Raw genomic sequence first — 22,662 nt, forward strand, 5'->3', positions numbered from 1 at the left:
CTTCAACAGCCCTAAATAAAATGAAAAAAAATAATAATGACGCTGAAAAATTAATGTATCGGAACTAGAGATCAGTTGGAACAATAATAATACAGCTTTTGATGCTTACAGAGAGATCGACAAGGAAAAGCATCTTAGAGATATAATATTCTCTCTCTCCGTTCCGAATCGCATGTCGTTTTGGTATTTCTAGATGTAATACGTATCTATGTGTAGCAAAATTTGTGTATTTCGAGAAGTCAAAATCCTCCCAAACATTAAAATGATATCCAGAAAGGGCATCTTTTCCAATCAGTCTTTTTGTTTTCGGGTCACAAAATGCATCACGGTCTGTCTTCTGGACAAAAGGAATATGAATGCTGCATATATAAAACATGTGGATCTCCTATTTGCAGGGTTCGAGAGAAATTCCTCTGCGTTGATAACTTGATATCATATATATACAGCCAGCAGGTCGCCAGCCGAATCAATTTGATTTGACTCTGTTGGAGACTTTTTACACGGATGGAAAGCAGTGGCCTCCTCTCCTCTGTGCGTGTGCCTGACGAGTTCACGCCGTGGGCCCTACACAATTGATTGACATCGACCGTACACGATGCTGCCCCGTGAGCCGTACGGCCGACACGTCGAGATCGATATCAGGTGATCATCAAAGGGGGCTGGTGACCTCATGCTGACCCTATCAGCTTGTGATCATCGGCCATTCCATGCGCTGTCATTTTATTGTCTTGAACCGAATGCTAGCTCTGATGAAGTTGTTGCGAAACGTCTCCAGTCTCCACCAAACGAGACATGCGTGTTCGGCTAGGCGACTCATAGCGTGGGAGGCGCGGCGCACATTTGGAAAATGCACACCCACCCTAAGGCCTAAGCTCAGGAAGAGTCTTGGGAACACGGCTCTGATCAGTTGTTTTTGTTAGCACGTTACTATCTCTGCAGCTAAAAAAACCAAAACCGAGTCAAAATGTCGAAGGTTTTACGCTCTTTCGATTCGCGCTCCAGGCAATTAGCGCTGTCTGTGCGCGGGAGTTGCAGCGACGGAATCCCGAGCGCCCTACGATCGAACGAGATGACCCCCACGAACGTCCCTGGCTGCGAGCAGCCGATCGTAGGCCCTTTTATCGCTCTGTTCCTTCTCTCTTCTTTCCCCCCGCGCCTCCTACCCTCACATCGATCCCTTCTGCCGCCACCGCAGTCCACCACTCCATCCACAGCCGCGACCTCTTCCTTACGCCAACATCACCGCCGCCGCTCGTCGGTTTAATCTCTGCGTAAATCTCGCTGTAGCCTCTGTACCTTTGCGAGGAGTGGATGCGGTGGTGGCGGCCATGACCTGATCCACCCGCGACGCCACAACCCATTGTGACATTCAAATTGAGATCCCCTTTGCGTCCTCATTCTTTTTTTGTGTTTTTCGTAGAAATCTATTGCTTGTAGACCTTCCTATGGTTTCTCCGGCGAAACTCCGGCCATGAACGGTGAAGCTCATTCAAGGCGCCACCACGTGGTCGCCGTCACCCTGGATGGGAGCAAGAAGATGGAGATACGGCCTTCAGATTCAAAACTGACGGCTTAGATCATATAGGACTCGTACCCCTTCGCGTGTACGTGGTGCACCGTAGACCATACACAAGCACCCCCTCCGTGGATTCCGTAGACTGAGTCCATGAGTCCTAGGATCCCAAAAGTCCATCGCCGCTGCCGCTGCCTCCTGTGCCTTCTTTCACTCCCCCACATGCCACCAGTCCAAGCCCCCTCCCCCTCCCTCCTCCACCCTCCGCACCCGTATCGCCGCCATGTCCTCCTCCTCGGTCGCCGTCCCGGTCGAGCACATCGTGCTCCTCAAGGCCCGCCCGGAGGCGGTCCTCTCAGGCGTCACCACGACGATGGTCTCCTCGCTGCAGGCGCTCACCATGCAGGTCCCCGGCCTAGCCTATATCCACACGGGCCAATCGCCAATCGCTGCCGCGTCAATGTCATTGGAGCTGAGGGCTGCCGTCCTTCGCCTCCCCGTGACCAAGATCGCCTAGCCCGACGAGATGATGACCGTCACTTTGCAGTCGTCACGAGTGGGTAGCATCACCTTCTTGTCCACCTTGATAGGGGCGGAGCCAGGATTTGAGGTAAGGGGGGCAATGGACAAAGCAACGTTTAACTGATAATCATGTGAGCTGGTTTTAGTCACATATAATAATATAATAATAGCATGTTTCACAAGTCTTAACCAAAATAAAATTACATATCTATGAACTTAAATTTAGCTCTTCGACTAGCAGCAAGATCGTACATTGTAATAATATTATCAGTACTTAAATTAGAGAGGGAAATTTAGAATCACTAGTGACTGTTAATTAGATAAGAGAATATTACTGGATGATTTATGATTATGGATTACATGCGGACAGCAGCAATCTGGCGCATGGCGAAGAAAACAACGAGTCACGTCAGTGATCAGTGAGACGCAAAAAAGCAGCCTACTTTGTGCACGAAATTCCGGTCATCTGTTTTGTGCAAGAATCCATCCGCTTTTGAGACATTCAATTGGATTGGAAAGAAAATCATCTGTACATGCACCATGAAAGGCATGAAACACATAAAAAAAATGCATCAAACACATTAAAAAATCCCTAAGATCTGTAGCCTAGAAAAACGAACCACAGTCGACGGTCACCACGGGGGTTACTGCGAGGGATCGTTTTCTCCGAGGAAAGTAATCATACTCGAATTCCTCGATTATTATCTGTTTCCACTGCATTGTGGCAAAACTTTGGACCTTCAGGTGACTACTACTAGCACCAACATCATCTAAGGGAGGAGAATGGAGACTGCATTGAACGGTTGTGACATGTCCAGGCATTGCCCTGTTGCAAGGTTTCTTTAGTTATTGACGTGCGAGAATTTGATGGTGTTTGACAAACAGGATATGCCAATGAATATGACGATGTAGGGAATCCAGGATCCAATTTTAGGCTATTATCATAATCTGAATACAAGGTGAATCTTATTATCATTCTGATAATAGCAAGTTAGGTTGTTGCTACTGATGGGGTAAGAAAATAAATCTCCCATATAGTTGTCAATGTTATGCCTTTTCTTAGGTGGTGTTTGGATCCAACCCTAAAGTTTAGTCCTTATGGGGTGTTTGGATCCAACAGCTAAAAGGTAGTCTTCCTTGAGGTAATGACTGATTTGCCCTCATTTATTGATTCAAACAACATGCATGTCTCAAATTCACTCCATGCACATGCACATGCACGCCCATGCACATGCACACTTGAGTATTTTGCTTGGCACATGCACACTTGAAAAAACAACTTGCTCCGGCCATGCACATGCACACTCGAAGATACACATGCACCTGTATCTGTGCATTATTCCGGCCATGCATAGGCGCCGGCCAGGAGGAACACGTTGCTGTTCCTTCTGGACATTCAATAGTTTTAATTCGTTCAATTACATCATCGTTCAACCATACAACTCCTTAGTCCTAGGCAATACAAGAAATCAAAAACTCTACGATCTATTATACAAACTTGAGGCTATTTGATCACGGAATGCATTCATATTTGTATCTTCGTACCTTGATTGAGTATTTTGCAGTGGGGGTTGAGAGGTTGATGCTTCACGAGGAACATAGTTCTCATCACGGTCACAACGATCAAAGTCCTCATCCTCCATATGACTCTCTCTAATAAAATTATGAAGTGCCATACATGCAACAATTATCTGACTTTGCTTTGGCATTGGATAACTTGGTACTTTCAACAAAATCCGCCACTTCATCTTAAGAACTCCAAATGACCTCTCGACGCAATTCCTAAGAGATGAATGAGCAAAGTTAAAGGTCTCTTTCATACCTTTGGGCATCGGCCCCTGTCTAAACTCTGGAAGATGGTACTCCGTTCTCTTGTAAGGTGCAAGATAACCAGGCCGATTGGGGTATCCAGAGTCCACTAGGTAAAACTTCCCTGCAAGTTGAGGTCAAGTGCCTCAATGCCAATCCGGGGACCACTGACGGATCCTGACCCCGGATACTGGCTCCCCTCGCCGGCGAAAGATGGCTACAGAAGATTTTGCTACTTTATTGAATAAGGCTATATGTTTTACTAAAAAGCACATGTTTAAGTATTATGCTAAGATGTTGTGCTTCCTACGGTGTAGAATATCTCCTGCCGCAAATTTCTATTTCCGCCTCATGAACCAGGTACTAGCATGTTTGCATGCAGTCTCCTTTGCATGTCAGATGGACACAGCCTTTGGAGTTGTAGTGGAGATGGACTTCCTGCTGGGGGTAAATTTCGGAGGCTTGAGTAAATGTGTATCTTTAGATCATGTGCTTTGCCTCCTCATAGTTAGGTCAAGGTGTCCATCTTTCAAATCCTCCTACCTATTATTGCTCTTTGCATTGTTGTTTCCCTGGAAGGCAAATATGAAACGTGTCTGATGAATTGTTAAAAGAATTGTTGCACCCTGCTGTGTTATTGGGGACAGGTGGAAGGAAAAAGTATGGATTGCACCAATATTGGATTTTGCAACTGCAACTAATCATTATTCCCCATCTGCAAATAGGGCAATTTTATACAATAGACAAACATTGCCTCAGCTGCTCTTTTTTTTTTTCAGAAAATATTAGCAATAGAGAAACATTCTGTTCCACAGACATTTTGTTACACTCCTCACACATTGACTCATGCAGGCCAATGCTTTTTCCTAAATTTCCATGATGGATATTAGCATCCAGCTTATGTAAATGTGAATGGAGAAAGTTATTGAAAACTTCAGGACTAATAGAATATCTGAAACCCTGTGTCGTCGGCTTCTCTCACAAGTGACTATGCAATGTGGTACGTCACTTATCTTTGTTGTCACTATGTCTGTGTATACAGTATACGTACATTGCTATGGGAGCAGAAATTTTTTCAATGTTATGTGCCATGCTCATTTTGACATTATTATGTAAAAGTTGATACTTATGAATCTTGTGAGCCATAAAATAATATGTTGTTAATATCAATACCATGTTTTCCGTGTTAGAAATTTTTCATAGCCCGTAGCAACGCACGGGGATGATCCTAGTATGTATTATATGTGTGTTATTGTGAAAGTGTTTCTTGGCCAACATCATATATGCATTTGATGGATATTCACTTTTGTCCTCCGAAAATCGTAGTTATTGTTATTTAGTATTGCACATTCTTTTCCTATTATTTTTCGCGGTTTAGCCCATGCATCTATGCATGTGTTCCTCGCGTGCACTCTCACGTCACATGACTAATAAGGTATATAATTAAGATCAAGTGACCTAATTAACAATGTATGGTGGTCTCAGCCTTGTTCACTTGATACGCGAGGTCAGTCGCTGAAAGTGAATGGGAATTAAACAAAGCAAGAGCACATCAATGTGCATGAACACACATTCCATGAGAGATGAGGCCATGAACGAAGAAGTCGATAGATAAAAAGGTCAACGGAAAGGGAATGGATGGTTTCGTATTAGAAAAATAATGTGAGAGAATAAAATTGTATGATTAATGTTATTTTTTTGCGAGAAAAGAGAGCCTTCATTGATTAAGTCATGGAAGAGTTACAATCCCTGAGCGTAATACCCCCTAACCACACTGCTGTTGAGTTAACTTGGCGAGCGTGTTGACTTAACTCATGCGCAACTGAATTTTGGCTTCTCTTTACATATTGGAAGTTACTCTATTCAATCCTTGACATATGCTCCCTTGCATTTGTAATCCATGAAGCTGAACTTGATCGATCCCTTTCACCCAACGTCAAACTTCTTATACATGTACTGTTATATGATTCCAGGATAATTGGACCTTTTTTTGGCACCATTGCACAACCAGCCTCAAACCTTCACAACTGATTGATAGTCAAAAAACAAGTGCCAGGCTAATCACAACATCCCCATTGTGGTTCCAGCACCTGTACTTGCCTGCCTAGTAGCATCTATAAAACTTGCATTGACATTTAATTTCAACCATCCTTGCAGGTGGATTCCAAGTAGGTACTAGCCGGGATGCTCTTGCAATCTCATTTGCTGCTATCTCTTTAGCCTTCTTTGATTCACCGATGACCCGCTTACCCTTTACATCTTCCATGAACACATCAGAATGTTGGATTGACAAATTATTCAGCATTGATTCAATTACTCGCACTGAACCTGCAACGGAGAAATATGTGCCTCCATGTGTGAGATCATTATGTACCGACCAATTTCTCCAGAGAAACAATATTAAAGCAGGCCTAGCATTCTCCGGTGTATTGTTAAGGGTGAGCAGAAACCACTCTGATCCGGTGTACTGCAATTGGGAAATTTCTGGTATAGCCCACCTATGTCGGATTTCTGTTAGAAGAGCTCTGGCACGCGAGCATCCTGCTACTGCATGTGCTGCATCTTTAGGTTCAAGTCCACAGATTGTGCAGGTATCATCCTCAATATTATGCCTTGTCTTCTTATTAGTGTTCGATGCAAGAGCATTTGAGGCAAGTCTCCATGCAAACATACGCGCTTTTGGTGGTCGTACATCTGCCTTCCAGATATTTCTATATAGCTTCTCTCTCCTCTTTGGTTCTGTACTCGATGCCATCTGGTCCTGACATTGCAGCCTCAGAGCTAATTTATATGTAGACCTTACCGGATTTCTCAAAATGCCAAGCAATTTGGTCACGTGTTTCATTAGTCGAAATTTGGTCACGTGTTTCATTAGTCGAAATTCTTATCTTTAGAATAGCATCAACATCCACTGGTAGGAAAATATTTCTGTTGACGCAAAATCTAGGCTTTAGTCTCTTGGGTTGGAAGCACGTAAGGACCTGGGAATCTGTTTAACTCCAGTGCATGCTCCAAATCGGCTCTCGTAGGTACACGGCGTGCTAGTCAATTTGACCTGCAATGGACAAGGAAAACGTGAAATTCCTGAGCCGATAGGCGACGAAGCCTTCGAGGTGTTACTTTGAATAAACACCATTAAGATATATTCTATGTAGTCATGCGGTGTAAGTAAAAGAAAGTATTAAAGGCATGTGCCATCAGCTATAAGAGCTGACATGCTAAGATAGATACAAGATAAAACAACAGCCACTAAAGATATCTTGTTCACCACTCTCGCGGCATTTAAACTAACAGATCTAATTATTAATATCATGAGCCGATAGATCAAACTTAACCGAGACAGTATGGTTGAGAGAGCATTAACTTCAATGTATTAATCTTAAAGCCTAGATTATGGCAACAATACCTCGCACGCATAGCCATCGGCTCGATGATGTCATCTTGCTACTGAGAAGGAGGGATCAGACCCAACTGAGACAGCATCGGCTCAACAGCAGCAATCTAACGCTAAGGGCCCAATGACCAGTGATACGAGGGGCAGGGGTAAAGATCTATTGGACCTGGTAAAAATAGGCAATAATTTTGAAGGATCTAGTTGTAGAAATAAGAAAAAGAAGATCTTATGCTGAATATAAATTATTTGTGGTGTTAGCAAACGGTTTGATGTAATACAAGGATGCCCCCCGTACAGTGTGGAAGTATACTTCGCTGCTGCAAGGATAGTTTATACACACACATATTCTTGGTTATAATTTAATCAGTCTGTTAAGGAATTCCATATGCCCTTGAACCTCATGAAAATGAAGGGAGTGAAGACACACCAAAAGGTTATTTTATATTTGGAGGCTAGGTGGAACATGTCATCAATGATCATTCAAATAATAAAAAAAGGAACAGTAAATAACTGTAAAGATGTTCTTCACATGTCAAGGCCATATTCATATCTTTCCATGGGCTATTGCAAAGGAAAAATGCTAGTGATGCCTGTTGGAATGATCTCTATGCTTTACTTTCACTCATCTTGAAAACATCTACCCTTGCAACTTCTTGGGGCATAGTTTATCCCATTCATCTACTAAAGCTCAGCACCAAATTCAAGAAGCTTTCTTGAGGTTCTGTTCTAGGTTTGGGACAAATATTAGATGTAATCCTTCTTTCACATCACATTCACAAAACAATTAGGTTTGTTGGCATCTGCGGCGTTATGAATTGTCCAAAAATACAAATGATTGGCAAAATATCTTTACCGGTTTGTTCACTATCAACACCTTAGTTAGTTCATGCCTTATCTTTTTTAGGAAATTCTTGTTTCTTATGTGCTTTATATATGATTGAGTTAAATATTTTGTTTCTTAAGTTTAAAATGTTGGAATTCAATGCTGAGCTTCATTTTGGTTCATATTTGTTGAGAATTCTGTTCGTGCTTCTTACATGAGGTATTGATATTAATGAGTGTCGTAGCAATTTAAAGTATGCCTCCCCATCCATAAAGAGAAGTACAAATATATCATCTTTATGGTCCTAGTTCTTGCTAATAATTATTACAATGATTTCTATGAGTTTTCTTCTGCATACATGTACGTTTCTTTTTATTAATGAAAATTTGTTTTAGGTGATTGATTGCTTTGCCACAGGTCAGAATTTTGGAGTCTCTCACCAAGTTTTTTTAATGGGAAGCATGGTATTTTAATGGCATTCAAGGATGTTCTTTTGTGCTGATCACCCTAGTGTAGTTTGTTATTTTGTAGCTAAACCTGTCATATTTTGAAACTTTACTTTTGTATTTCAGTATATTTGCTCTCTTTTGCTAGCTGTGCCTCTCTGAATGTATATAATGATGAGTAAAATGTGATTTCATCTTGTATAAGTAGTAAGAGCAATTTACGAATTAGTTTGGCTATACTTTTTCTTTGTACCGATTATAGCATATTGTTGCTTCCTCAAGGAAGATCCACAGTGACAGTGCAATCAATATACCAGTTTAGTTGGACTTCGTTGAAATTTTTATCTCCCTTGTTTGGAACTTGAGAAGAAGCAGAATGAACATATTACATGGTAGATATGTATGATAGTGTGCATGAAAAATTAATTTCAGAGTCCGAGCTATGATTTACATAAGCAAGAATAAGGATTACTTTGCGAGAATGACTTTAGTTCCTCATTATGGGCTAAAGTTCTTCTATTTCCTTCAATTAAAATGAGAGATTGAGTGTGGTGGGCTTGTGGCAAGAACCAAATAAAATTGTTTTATTTTATTTTAAACAACATGCAGAAAAAATGGAAACCTTTCCCATGAATTATTGTGAAACCAACGTTGGATAGCAGATTCACATAGGTCTTGCGTTTATGGTTGACTGTTGACTATATGGGATATATAAACAAAAGTAAAATATCGCCGGCCTTCCTTAAATTTGTACTATCGTGTCATCTAGATCCACCATCTTTTAAAATGCATTTTTTTTACTTCCCAATCTTGTTAAGTTGAGCACCATTTCATTGAGGAGGTTGTGGGTAGTTCTTGCTCGCTGTGCCCCTATCGCTCGCGTGCACTACAGGCGTACGCAGACCTGGCTTTGGGGCCATGCAAGAGAGGCGACCGTCGGGGGTCCTTGCCGGATAGGGGCCCTAAAACAAATTAAATGTGTTCTCCTGTATTGCTGTGTCCCCATGCCAAAGCCTCCAGATCCAACCGTTAGCTTCGTGTGCAGGAAGAGCTGCGGAGGCCGCGATCGAGGTCAAGGCCACGAGGGGTAGGCACGCTGCACGAGAATACAATTTGACAATCGCAATCTATCGTGGGCCCCTCGCGCAGACTCAGGGGTGTTGGAAAGATAGGTGCTAAACTTGAGCTCTTGTCACATCGGATATTTGGACACTAATTAGAAGTATTAAATATAGTCTAATTATAAAACTAAATTGCGAGACGAATCTATTAAGCCTAATTAGTCCATGATTTGACAATGTGGTGCTACAGTAATCATTCGCTAATGATGGATTAATTAGACTTAATAGATTTAACCTAGTGATTCTGCTATTAGTTTTGTAATTAGCTCATGTTTAGTCCTCCTCATTAGCATCCGAATATCCGATGTGACGGGGCTAAAGTTTAGCCCCGACCTCCCAAACACCCCCTTAGCAAAATGAATCAATATATCGTCGTCTTGTCGAAACGAATTGCAACGCTGCCCTTTCGTCTCTCGTCCTCTCTGCGTGCCCTCCCTGCTCTTGGCCATCAGGTGCTAGCAGGATCAGCAGTCCAGCACTGCATCACGGCAACGGCGAGTCACCGACTAGCCAAGCGCCCTGCCTACCGGCTACCGCCCTATTTTCCGAATTCCTGAAGCAGACAAGCAATAAGTTATTGACTTATATTTGAATAATAACTATTTGCTAAATATTCAATTTTAAACGTTCAATTCCAGTGACCACTATTTTTGCTTTCATGCACAATTTATGTCTTAGATGCTACCAAAATAGTATTTGAGGTAATAATATTGGTTTTATTTTACCACTCTTTTAGTTTGTACCATCAATATTGTACTGAATAATTAAATATATGTTATTAAGTATTATTATCTCCCCTATAATGTTACATATAAAAAAATATATTTAGCCTAAGGGCACATAATGTCCGGTTCGCTTTGGGGGCCCTCAAAATCATAGAGCCGGCCTGGGCCTATGCCAGGTATGGCCTGCAGGCTGTGGGCAAGTTCTTGGGCGTCAGGTTGTGGGCGACTGGGCGAGGCCAGCCATGCGGTGCGAGGGCTCAGCGGGAGGGGGGATCAGGGTAGGGGGCGGAGCTCCAGACAAGCGTCCCCAAGGTCCAAGCAATGGCCAGCCTCGGACGAAGAGCAGGATATCCATTTCTCTTGTTGTTTTGCTCCGTTCCATTGTTGCTCAATTTCCTTGTCAATTAAACTTGGGATCGCGCATCGTGTTAATTCAACTGCTGAGCTATCGCAGGTTTGCTTCTATACCCAGAAGGCCATCGTGCAGCTCGTGCCGCCAAGCGGGGCAGTTAGGAGACGGGGATGCGCCGCACGCCGAGGCCACACTAGAGAAGTTCACGTCCGCTGTCAAGCTGGTGATCGCCGACGGGTTCGAGTCGTCGAGGACAAGTGCGCGGCGGAAGCCAGCGGCAAGCCATCCCAGCTCCCACCATGCTCGCCGCGATCACGCGCATCGCGGCGGCGCCGATGGCGCCGAGTCCGACACCAATTCGCCCAGACAAACCAGCCCAACCCCCGGAATTCCTCTCTGCTATAAAACGAAAACTCAGCCCCAAATTCCTCTCGACGAAAATCACTGCGAAAACATGGCGACTGCCGCCTCACGAGCTCTCCCTCCACCACCGGCCTCCCCGGCGGCGCCGGCCATCCGCGCCGGCTGGGCGCTGTTCGACCCCTTCGTCCTCACGGGAGAGGAGGCCGTCGCCGAGGACCCCGCCGCCGCCGCGGCCTGCACCACGAGCGCCGGCCGCGGCGTCTGCGTCTCCCTCCGCCTCGCGGACCCGCCGGCCGCCTCCTACGTCGAAATGCGCACCGACGCCGAGCCCTTCGGCACGCCCTCGGTGGTAGCCACCGACGGTGATCTCCTCCTCATAGACATGTTCGTCAAGGTGCCGGCCACCTCCTCCCACGAGCAGAACTCCTTCGTCTACAGGGCGCACCCGTCGTCGCCGTCGCTGCGGCTGCTCCCCCACCGCGACGACTGGTACGCGTACACCGGTATCGTCGATCGCCGCCGCGACGGCACGGAGGAAGAAGAGGAGTTCGTGGCGGTGGCCTTCAGCACAGAGGTCATCTTCGCCGGAGGTGCGAGGTGGGGTGAGAGACCGGAGGGCTGTGAGGACGAGGACGACGAGGTGGGCAAGCTCACGCGGTTCTCGTCCTCGACGGGGCAGTGCGAGGTCCTGACGCTCCCGATCCCCTTCGACCCGAGCAAGGGGCTCTACAAGTTCACCTGGCGCACCGACAAGGTGTTCCCTTTCTACGGGCTCATGTGCTTCGTCGACTACCACCGCGGCATCCTGCTCTGCGACGTCTTCGCCGCCGGCTCGCCGGAGCTCCGGTTCCTCCCCTTCCCGGAGATAGAGGTCTGGGACGACGAGTACGACTATTGCCACGGCCGACGCCTCCCGGAGGCCTACAGGACCGTGGACGTCAGCCGGGGCCTCATGAGGTTCGTCGACGTCAGCGACGGCCTGTTCGGCCGGCGGAGGAACCCCTTGACGACGCCGGAGATGGAGTGGGAGAAGGACAGCGTGCTCCAGGTCCAAGATCTCTGGAACTCCTCCTACGAGTTCCGCCGCTCGCCGCTGCCGCGCCGCGCGCCGGAGTTCCCCACCGTGTGCAGGCACGACCCGGACGTCGTGCAGTTCGCGCTGCTGGATCCTAAGTGCAGGACCAAGAACGCGTGGGTGATCATGGTCGATACGAGGCAGATGGAGCTGCAGGCCTACGTGCCGTACACGAACCAAGCGAAAGAGGGGGCCGACGAGCACGAGGTTGTGGGGTGCCTGTTTTATGACAAGCCATTGATGTGCAGTGATCTTAACAACTTTTGATCGGATGGGTGCCGGTAGTAACTGAAGGCTTTGCACGGTTTATTGGGATCAGACGGTGCTATGTAGAATGACATGCATGGTTATTGTTGTGGATGGTTATCTTAGGTGTTGTGATGTTGCTTCTACAAGCATGTTGTCAGAAATAGAAATACAGTGATATAATCTTGATGTATATTTATACCGCATCGAGCGCCCGGACCTCCGATGGGAAAGGACGCTGCATTGCAACATCAAAACAAAACATCCGCAACATCGAAAATCTATAGTTGCAACAATGAAAAATATGTGAAAAAATGACTACGTCACTCGACTCTGGGATAGAAAATTCCCGCCGCAACGCGAACACTATGTTTCATGCAACATTCACTGTGAAACATATGGAAACAATAGTTGCAATGTCGATGTTTAACTACTGGAACATACCTCGATGCGTCTAATTTTTTTAAGATTTTGGACGTCTATTCTGTAGCATTACCGATATTTATATTTGTCTCCTGATATGATATGCCTCTCTTGTGTGGTTGCATTGTCAAGAGGTGGAATGGAGGAAATTGGCTTTTTTCTTATAAACAACTTCTGACATGGCTCTGTGTTTCCTACCTAGTAATTCAAGTTTTTTGTTGAGAGACTGTTACCTACATCAAGTTGGGAGCGTCTATGTAACAACGATTTTGTATAACAAGAAGTAACAAATTGTTTTCTTAAACAATAGTAACAAACTGTTACTGGCACTGTGTGTGTGAAAAAGAATAGAAAGGAGGCAACCCGAAGCAAGGCCCGGCCCGTACGCGCTAGTGCGTTGTCATCCATCGACGGCCCACGGGCGCGCGCACGGGGCGACCCACGTGCGTACGTAGTCGGGCCGTGACGTGTCTGGGCCTTGTGACATCCCTCCTCGTTCCATTTCTGTTACGACATGAATGCCGCTAATCCCATCTCGCCACGACTCGAACACCAGGATTAGAAACCCCAAGCTACCCTTCAAAAAGAGAGGAAAAAAAAAGCCCGCACGCATCGAGTCACTCTGCCTCTGCTTTCTCCTCGCCGTTCCCACCGCACTCCCAGATCTCCCCCCTCCCCCACGCCTCCCCTCTCGCGTCGCCACGATGGCCGACGAGACCCTCGACCCGCCGCCGGACGCGGCTCCGTCCCCGTCCCCTGCCCCAGCGACGCCGCCGCCTCCCGCCGCCACCCCCGCGGCGCTGCTCCGCCCGCGGCGGGAGGCGTTCGAGCACGGCCTCCTGCCCATCCCCAAGCTCATCTTCCCGGAGGGCACGCTGGCGCAGACCCTCGCCCAGCTCAAGGAGAAGCTCGCCGCCGCGGTCCCCGGCGGCGGGCGCGTGGGCGCCGCCGCGCTGGCGGAGGCGCTGCAGATCCCGCAGGAGCAGGCCGCGCTCGCGCTCGGCACGCTCGCGGCCGTGCTCCCCGCCGAGGACCCCGCGCTCGGGGACGGCGCCGGGGACGCCGACATCCACGACGTGCTGCTCTTCCTCTACGTCCAGTCGTACAAGCGCCTCGTCCCGCGGAGCGCGCACAAGGACTCGCCCGCTGTGGCGGACGTTTGGCCCTCCACCTCCGCGTTCGATGGGTACCTCTCCGCGCTCTCCCCGATCCAGGTCAGGATCAACCGCTCCCGTTCATGATCGCGTTTTCTAAGAGGACCTTGCTACTCGTAGGATTGCGGTATGAATGCGAGTAGTTGATGCAGAAACAGAATGTGTTTCGCGTTTATCTGTAAATTCGATGTGCCATCTCAGATTGAGATGGTGGCACTGTGACCAGCTGCAACCACACCTGGGATTCCGTTAACATACTCATTGACTGCTGAAATCGTTCTATACTGAAGTCCTGCGTGTTGCTAGTTCCAACGGCATGCTGTGTGTCATAGGAAACCTAGTACTATCAAATTGCTGTTACAACCATCTGTCATGAGTGATGGTGATGGGGGACCCACCTAAGGTATACACCATCCTATTCTCATTTGAAGCTGCTGTAGAAAGCCACCAGCAGTGCAGCCACAGATTGAGGCATGTGTCATACTACCAGATCCTCACTAAACATTGCATGACTGATCTTTTAAGCGGTCCAGACCGGCGGAGGCTCCGGTTCCCGGTTTTTTCCGGTCACACCGCCGGTCCGGTCCAGTCCTAATAACTAGGGCCTGGCTCTCTTTTCTGTAAGGTGTATAGAAAGAACTGATAATTTCATAAATCCAAATTTGCTTGATGATTGGAATTTGTATGCTAATAGCGAACGGTGCTCGATGTGCCTGCAGAAGTGCAGAGTTGTTGCTATTTGTTGTTTCTGAAGCAGCAGCATTGACTGTTTAGCTCTTCTGGACCCAGACCAAATCCAGCACATAAATTTTTAATTAACCCTTTTTTCATACTGATGCATGGAAATACAATTTACGTTTGTATGTTCATTTACTTCTATTTTTTTGTTATTGGTTGGAGGATATAGTACTTGCGTGGTGGATACAATGTTGTCAAAATAGGCACATAATTTTAGTCTGTGCGAAACTAGAGAGCCCACCCCCATGACATACGTCCAGGCTGTTTACTGCCATGCTGATGTCCTGGTGAATGCCATGTGGGTGTGGTAGTCAGAAAAAACGGGTCGGAGGCACCGTTCCTTGACCTGGAAACGCCGACCCCGTCCCAGGAATGTGGGGTCATTTTCGTTACCGCCTTGTAAAAACCACTCATAAGTAGCGCACCACGTTCCTCGATCCCATCGACCCGGGAACTTTGTAACTGTGTGGGGCTGAGGCTGATTGCACTTGTTGGTGCATTGATGACATGAAAACAATATTAGTGTTGTATGTTTGCAGTTTGCACTGTTTTCAAGTTCCATGATAAAACTGTGGTCACCATGCAAGTTGTGGTACCCAAAACACAATGTACTCTATAATTTTGATATCACATGCCTTTTAATAATCCCAAGTTATGTTGTTTTGCAGCTTGTTCGCAGTAACAGCCGTCGGTTTATGCCTTCTCAAGCTGATGAGGAAATTCATCAATTATCCTATCTGCAAAAGCATATGGCAAATATTCTTACTCTCTTGGCAGATTCTGTTGAGGGTGAGGGTGACGATTCTCTGGTATGCTACCTTTTCTTCTGAGCAGTGTGCTTTGGTAGTTTGGTGTGTTTTGTTTTCTGATTTTCTTACCAGAGTGAAGCTGACATGATAAATGGCTGATAGAAACAATAACCTTAATCATCGGACTGGACAATAAAGAAATGGCATGTGAAGCTCTGTTATCACTCGTTCAAGATGTAGGCCTCCAAGTAGAATATGAGACATGATGTTGTGAGTTTTCATTGAAAAAACCAACACACAGGTAGATGTGTGGTAGTCTTATCAATCAAATAAAGGAAAGAGTGAGGAATGTACAATTTGATGCAGGCATATGTATATGGTCCAAATGATGCCTCAATCAAATAAAGGAAAGAGTTGGTGACCATTATTTGCATTGATTTTTTGCAGGTATTGACAATGGAGACTTTTGAGCACCTTGGATTTCTAGTTCAATTCTCAGAAGGAAGTTCCTTAAGCCAGGCTGCTACATTTTTCGCAAACTCTGATCCAGACATGCCTGCGGCTCCTGTCCCTGCTGCTCAGGTTCTTGATTGGATGTCACAGAACATAGCTTCTGCACTGGAATATTCTGCTGAGAGGTCTGCAGCAAAGGAAAGCAATCAGCAAGCCATGTCTGATCTTGATGTAACCATGGCTGAGGCCAATACAAGTCATCCACGGAACAGCACGCCAAGTTCCAATCCTGCATACTACAGAAATGTAACGTTTGTCGAGGGCTTTTCAAAAACCTCTGTTGTCAAGCATGCATCTGATATCAAAGGGAATTCAATAAAGGTACATTGATAGTTTCTTGCCACTAGCTAACTTCTGGGGCTTGAGTAGGGCTGAAAGAGATTTTGATCTTCATTTTGTTTCTTTAACACGTTCAAAATTTCATGCTATCTGCATCAGATATGCAATGTAAGGTTGTCGTTCAAAATTCCTTTAATGCAAAATATGGTTTCACAAGTTTTGGAGTGCTTACATTAATCTCTCCATTTTTCTTTACTTGTTGCTTCGGACATTGACATGGCCCCTCTGCATACTATTTGACCATTGCGTTTTTATTGTACATGAGCAGACTTACAAAGTATGATGATATTGAAGTATTTTTCATGCCAAATGTGCTATTATCATTCTGTGTGACCAATTTAAGCATATCTGCAATCTGCATCTGTATGGGCAAATCTAAAAAAGCTGTCTATTATCATTCTATGATGACAAATAAAAGAGAATGAAGTTCATATATGTAGTGTTTATCTGGCCATTGATATGGCACTCAAAACACTGCGAGTCATTTTTTTGCTGGATCTGTACCATTCTGTTACTGGCTCTAGAAGACAAATTCTACACTGTAGGTTTTGGATAATCTGAGAAATGATAATTCTGACTATCATTAAATGGGTCAGGGTGCATAGAAGATTGAAGTTGGAAGAGAAATATGTGGGCTGATAATCTGATCTGGAAATGCTAGCGTGTCACAGTGGAGGCTACTCATTGCCCTGCATCTAGCAATTTTTGTTGGCATAATGGCATGCATTTCAGTAGTTGGTTTATGTCTTGAACAATTAAATCTCAGAGCTAGGACTATATTTTACTGCACTGGTAACTCAAATTGCATACTCCTTTTGTAGGTTCTGAACTGCCATGATTCTGTTATCTACATATTAGCACCGCTGAAATATGCTACTGTGTATGGTTGTTCTGATGCTACAATTGTTCTCGGTGCTGTTGGTAAGGTATGCATTTAATTCTATCCCTGCTGTCACAGATTGATTTTTCTTTCTCATTAATCTGTTTTATTTATAAGTTATATTTTGCTTAAGAAAGATTCTGCTTGCTGGAATGGATCTGCCACCTGCCACCTATATAGTTCCTTTCTCTATATTGCTCATTACTCTGTTTTAGTGTTTTATATTGGGCCACGGCACTTTTGTTCCTACATATATAGTTCATTTCTTGGTAGTCCTATCAGCTAACTAGCAGATAACTTGCCATTGACGCGGTTATTTGTTATGGTCTTAACTTCCATATATACCAGAGTCCAGCAGAGCTGATCAATTATCAACACAATTTTTTTTATTAAGCATTTCCCAGCTATGTGTTCATAATTAGATTGTAGAGGATGTGGGTAACTGTTACCTTTCTGCCTTTTGATGGCAATTCTATCAGGTATGGGGGGATATGTTCTGGGCTGTGATGGATGTGTGCTAAGCACCAATATGCACACGTATACATGCCCTGCTATAAGAGTCGAAGCTCTGTATCAAAGAGAGACACCAGTGGTTGGATTTTGTACCTATCTCTAGCTCCTCTGATATCCCCCCCTTGTTTCCCCTTGTTTCAGTACCTTCCCAGTCTATCCTAGTTGTTAGTAACGTACTAACGTTGGTAAAACTCAGCAATTGATGGGAACTTGATTTTGTTTATTTGTTAGCAACTATATTTTACAGGTCTACTTTGATTTTTTTATGCTGTCAGGTAGTAAAGGTGGAGCATTGTGAAAGAGTGCATATCATTGCAGCTGCAAAACGAATTTGTATTGCCAACTGCCGTGAGTGCCTCTTCTACTTGGGGGTTAATCACCAACCTCTTGTATTGGGGGACAACCATAAATTACAAGTATGTTCTGTTACTCCATTTCCTTGTGCTTTTAAGTGGCAGTGGTAGGGGGTGATGGTGTAAATATTTGATTGCCCATCTCTTTAATGGGTGGCTAGATCAAAGGTCAACAGATAACCATTGTACATACTATTCACAAGTCAGGATACATAGAAATTACAGATGACAGACAATATTGAACTTAGTGGTGTGATTTTGTACCGTACTTCATATTTAATTATTTATAGTGCTCAATTTCCTTTCCTGTATCAACAGGTTGCCCCATTCAATACTTGCTACCCACAGCTGCGGGATCATTTGATACAAGTTGGTGTTGATCCCAGTGTCAACAAATGGGACCAACCTTTTGCGTTGGGAGTTGTTGATCCACACGATTCATTATCCCATCCTGCTGGGGTTTCTGATGTTAAAGCTGAATCTGCTACGTGTCTGGATCCTGATCTATTTACCAACTTTTTGGTATGTGAAAAGTACATTTTAGGCTTTAGATCTGTAAATCAACGTGAATACAGGGAAAAAAAAGGGAAGAAGCACAGACCCAATAAGTCTTCCTCCTTAAGTTCATTTTTCGCTGTTCTCGATGCAGTATTAGATTTTGCATATATAAACATTATTCTTGCCTTGTTCTGCTTCTCCATTGCAAGTGAGTATTGAGCCCAATTTGCAACCATGTCAGCTGCGCCCACTAATTACAATGTGGCAACTTAGCATCCCGCATGCTAAAATACTTGAGCCAGTTCTTGACGGTAATGTTTTGCTCCACTGATGATTCATCTAGACATGTTGGCCCAAATTGATCTTTTCCATTAACCACAGCCACAAAGGGCAGTTTGGGGTACATATAGGCCAACCATGGGTAGATGGCTTAGAAGCTGATCAAAGCATCTAAAGAGCATCTAAGTAGATAAGGTGCACACAGGCACATAGATAGATAGATAGCACACCCAACACACACATGACTTAGTCTATCAATCTCCCCCTAAGTCTTGCGTGTCTTGAGCGGCAGCTGGACCATCCCAATCCTGGAGCGAAGTTCCTGAAACTTGATTCTTCCAAGGGACTTGGTGAGGAGGTCAGCGAGTTGATCCTTGGTGTTGATGTAGTTCACCTTGACACTTCCTCCAAGCAACCTCGGATGAAGTGGTACTTCACTCTGATGTGCTTGCTTCGCTCATGGAAGATGGGATTCTTCGCTGGAGCCAGAGCGGACTTGCTGTCCACCCTGAGCTCCATTGCTAGCGTCCTTGCTAAGGAGATCACCGAGCAGCCGAGTGAGCCGGAGAGCCCAACACACATATGACTTAGTCTATCAGGACAAATGCATATTAGTACCATTCAATGAATTTTACTAATAATTAATAAAAATTACTGTTCCTTTCTATTAAAAATATGACAGCAAGGCCTTTCTTTCTGCAGATTCCTAGTTGGTTTGGAGATGAAAGGCAAGGGCCTACAACATGCAATCCTTTCCCATTGCCTGAAATTTATGGGGCATGCCAAAGCAAAAAGGTATACTAAGTGACTAAATACAATAGAGCTAGACCATACCATAATCCCTTTTATCTCTTAAGAAAATGTTCTAATGGCTTCTATAATGTTTTCTATTTCCATACAAATAATAATTCATTTCAAGCTGCCTTATTTATTTAACAATACATGAATGTAACTATGTAAGAGTACCTCAGTTTATACTTGTGGAATCTGTTGATTGCTATTTAATGGCACAGGAGCCCTCACTTTTTCCATTTGTAGCAATATATTCTGTTTGATGGCTACGCTGCATTCATAGGACAGTCATATGATTTCCTATATTTTTTATGGAATTGTATGGCAAAAAAGAAAAGAAAAGGATAACATTAGGGAACTAGGGAGAAATTCTTGCCCATGCCTGCATACCATCTATTGTTACATCACCAGTGCTACGTCGATCCTAGTGTCCTATACTCCAATCCTAATCCAACTAGATAAATGAGGTTTGAAAAGAATATTTCTTTTTCTTAGCAAAGTAGTTGACAGTCAAAGGTATAGTGTAAATGTTGATAGATTATTGAATGTTGTTGGATACAATTCGTCCACTTTTCATTATTTTATGAAGCTGTGTTCCTAAAGGCTATGTGTTCCTAAATATGATGTTCATTTTCAGCATTCTGCTCTGGAAGATATTCAGAAGACGATTCGGGAGCTGCAGCTTGATGAGAATCGGAAAAGGGACTTGGCAACTGCACTTCATGCCCAATTCAAGGATTGGTTATATGGTAACATACTAACATCTCATCAGTACATTCACTTTTTTACCAGCATTTCAGTAGATTATAAGTTTACATCTAGTAACCTTTGGTGTTGCACAATTTTATGCCAATTAATGTAAATAGGTATGCAGTGAAATTGCAATTACTGGACAGCACGAGTAGACTTCTTTAGTTCTTTACCCTTGGGAGTATATCTTCCTAATTTCTAAACCTAGCTTCATAATTGAATCAGAATGTGCACAATTGCACAATATGCGACACTAGAAAAATAACTTCTTTTTACTGTTTAAGCTAAATACCTGGGACCGTTCTCCCCTACACCTTGTGGTGCATTTCTTCAACTCTGAAGCTCTGCATCTGTATGTTACAAATAACCGAGTAGTGAGTATATATTTTTCTTTCTCTTGATTTGCACTGTATCTACTTTGGTGGCGTAGAGATCTGCTGATTTCTTTGCTCTGTTTTGTTTGTCTACCCAATAAATCATGAGATTTTATTTACCACGTAAATGGTAAGGTCAATCAATTATGTTTGCTTCCTTTTCCTTATTAGGAGTTGGCAGTACTCCTGGCTCTAGTTTTTTCTTTGGAACGACCGTTGCAAATGATATTGACTGAAAGTGATATTGGTCAGTTTCATGTGGGTCTTGTGTGGAAAACTCGATTTGTTTTCTTGTCGATTAACTGGAAATCCTTCTGTTTCATGTCCTCAGCTTCGGGCAATATCCGCCAGCTCTACTGTCTACAAGGCGATTAACCACCCAATGAATTGCGCCCATAAATGGAAGTACACCTGCAAGACTGTCTATCCTTTGCCGACTCCAAAACATTCGACGATTGTCGAAGCTGACCTTCCCTGGAGACTGGAGAGGATTCCACCTGCTCACCCAGCCAGCCTGTAGCATTTACACAAGGATGTAAAAAAAAGTGAACATGTACTATCGCCTATTTTTTTTACAGATTAATCCTTTCCCTATTTCCCCAAATCTTCTCTAATTCTCTTTGCTGCTAAGTTCGGTACTCGATTAGGATGTAATCTTGTTTTTTCCCCGGTGTTTACTCATTTTTGGCCCTTCATAACATCCACGAGTATGTAATAGGGATTAATGAACCAACCTGTTAAATAAAGATTTCATTTCTTTTTCTTCAATAGCTTTTGATTTCTTAATGTAAACCATGTACTCTCCCTTTACAGACATGTTTCAGAAATGAAATTTTCTGCCACTTTCTTCTTTGGCCACTCTTTGGTTTACATTTTGCTATTGGAGAGACACTCGGCTCCGCAGTAGCAGCCAAAAATAACATGAGCAAATGATTCTCCTTCTCGTAGTCTCGTGGCGAAATGCCGCGGACAACGGAGAGTGACCTTCCATCCTCCAAGTGAAGGGTCATCCTCCAAGTGAAGGATTTTCAGGGTTCTTTCTGTTTGAATTTGTATTTAAGGGAAAAAAAACAATCACGGCTGGTGGGCTGGAAAGGATGTGTTACGTGTATGGATGGTAATGGATCATTGTCCTCATACCTCTTTCACGGTCCAACTTAGCTCTATTTATTTTTAGTTCAGAATCATATAATATTACGGCTTGATCCCGATCCTAAATTTGTTAGGTCACTCGCAACTGCATGCAATTATTGTGTGCTGATCTATGGACTGTACGCATGCAATTATTGTGTGCTGATCTATGGACTATGGGTGCATGCACATGCACGTATGGGGCTCCGGCGCTCTGTGCGCACCTTTACGTTCGTTAGTTTTGTCCGCTTGCTCGGTGGGGGGTTTTGGCCGCGCGCGACGACAGCTGTGTGGCCGCCGTCGCCGGCGGCGTTCCCGAGCGCGTCCGGCCGCGACGGGACGGGCGGCGCGTGTGTCCACGGGCGAGCGAGCATGTGCATGCGTCTGGCCTGCTGCGCGTAGCGTGTACAGACACGCACGTCGCCGCCGGGCCGGCCGGCGGGGAGACACGGACGCCGCTGACCTGGGGACGTCGCCGGTGGCGGCTAGCTCGTGGGCCGGGCCGGGCTGTCCGTCCACGCGTGTCGCCACCGTACCCCTGCCTGCTCCGTTGAACAGAACAGCAGTCTCGGAATGCAACAGTTCCGTCCGGTTTCGCTGTGTGTTCCATGTTCAAAATTAATCGTGGTGGGCGTCGCTAGCTGCTTCCAACGTAAAACGCGCGCGAAGCATTTTGCTTATGTTATAGGGAATATATAGCGTTCAGATTTGACTACGTTTGGGTTTTGGAGCGTGATGGTTTCCTCCGGTTTCCGTTTTGTGAGATGACGAGTGTTTCATGTGGCAT

At 44.7% G+C, this 22,662-nt stretch overlaps 1 protein-coding gene across 1 annotated transcript; it reads left to right on the forward strand.

Annotated features, from left to right (window-relative positions):
• The first annotated feature begins 13,436 nt into the window (after positions 1-13,436).
• LOC117851608 (uncharacterized) lies at positions 13,437-21,512 on the forward strand. Its single transcript, XM_034733455.2, has 9 exons — positions 13,437-14,026; positions 15,373-15,513; positions 15,901-16,287; positions 17,127-17,231; positions 17,974-18,114; positions 18,370-18,573; positions 19,531-19,623; positions 20,258-20,369; positions 21,076-21,512. The coding sequence occupies exons 1-9, from the start codon at positions 13,517-13,519 to the stop codon at positions 21,117-21,119; spliced, it is 1,737 nt and encodes a 578-aa protein (XP_034589346.1). The 5' UTR covers positions 13,437-13,516; the 3' UTR covers positions 21,120-21,512.
• The last annotated feature ends 1,150 nt before the right edge of the window (positions 21,513-22,662 follow it).

The sequence above is a fragment of the Setaria viridis genome, chromosome 1 (assembly GCF_005286985.2).
Source record: "Setaria viridis chromosome 1, Setaria_viridis_v4.0, whole genome shotgun sequence".
NCBI lineage: Eukaryota > Viridiplantae > Streptophyta > Magnoliopsida > Poales > Poaceae > Setaria > Setaria viridis.

Bases quoted from the DNA above. Each gene is read 5' to 3' on its own strand.
- LOC117851608 (XM_034733455.2), top strand. From the start codon at position 13,517: ATGGCCGACGAGACCCTCGACCCGCCGCCGGACGCGGCTCCGTCCCCG. The intron at 18,574-19,530 runs GTATGTGAAAAG...TTCTTTCTGCAG, and splicing joins ATCTATTTACCAACTTTTTG to ATTCCTAGTTGGTTTGGAGA. The intron at 20,370-21,075 runs GTAACATACTAA...TCATGTCCTCAG, and splicing joins ATTCAAGGATTGGTTATATG to CTTCGGGCAATATCCGCCAG.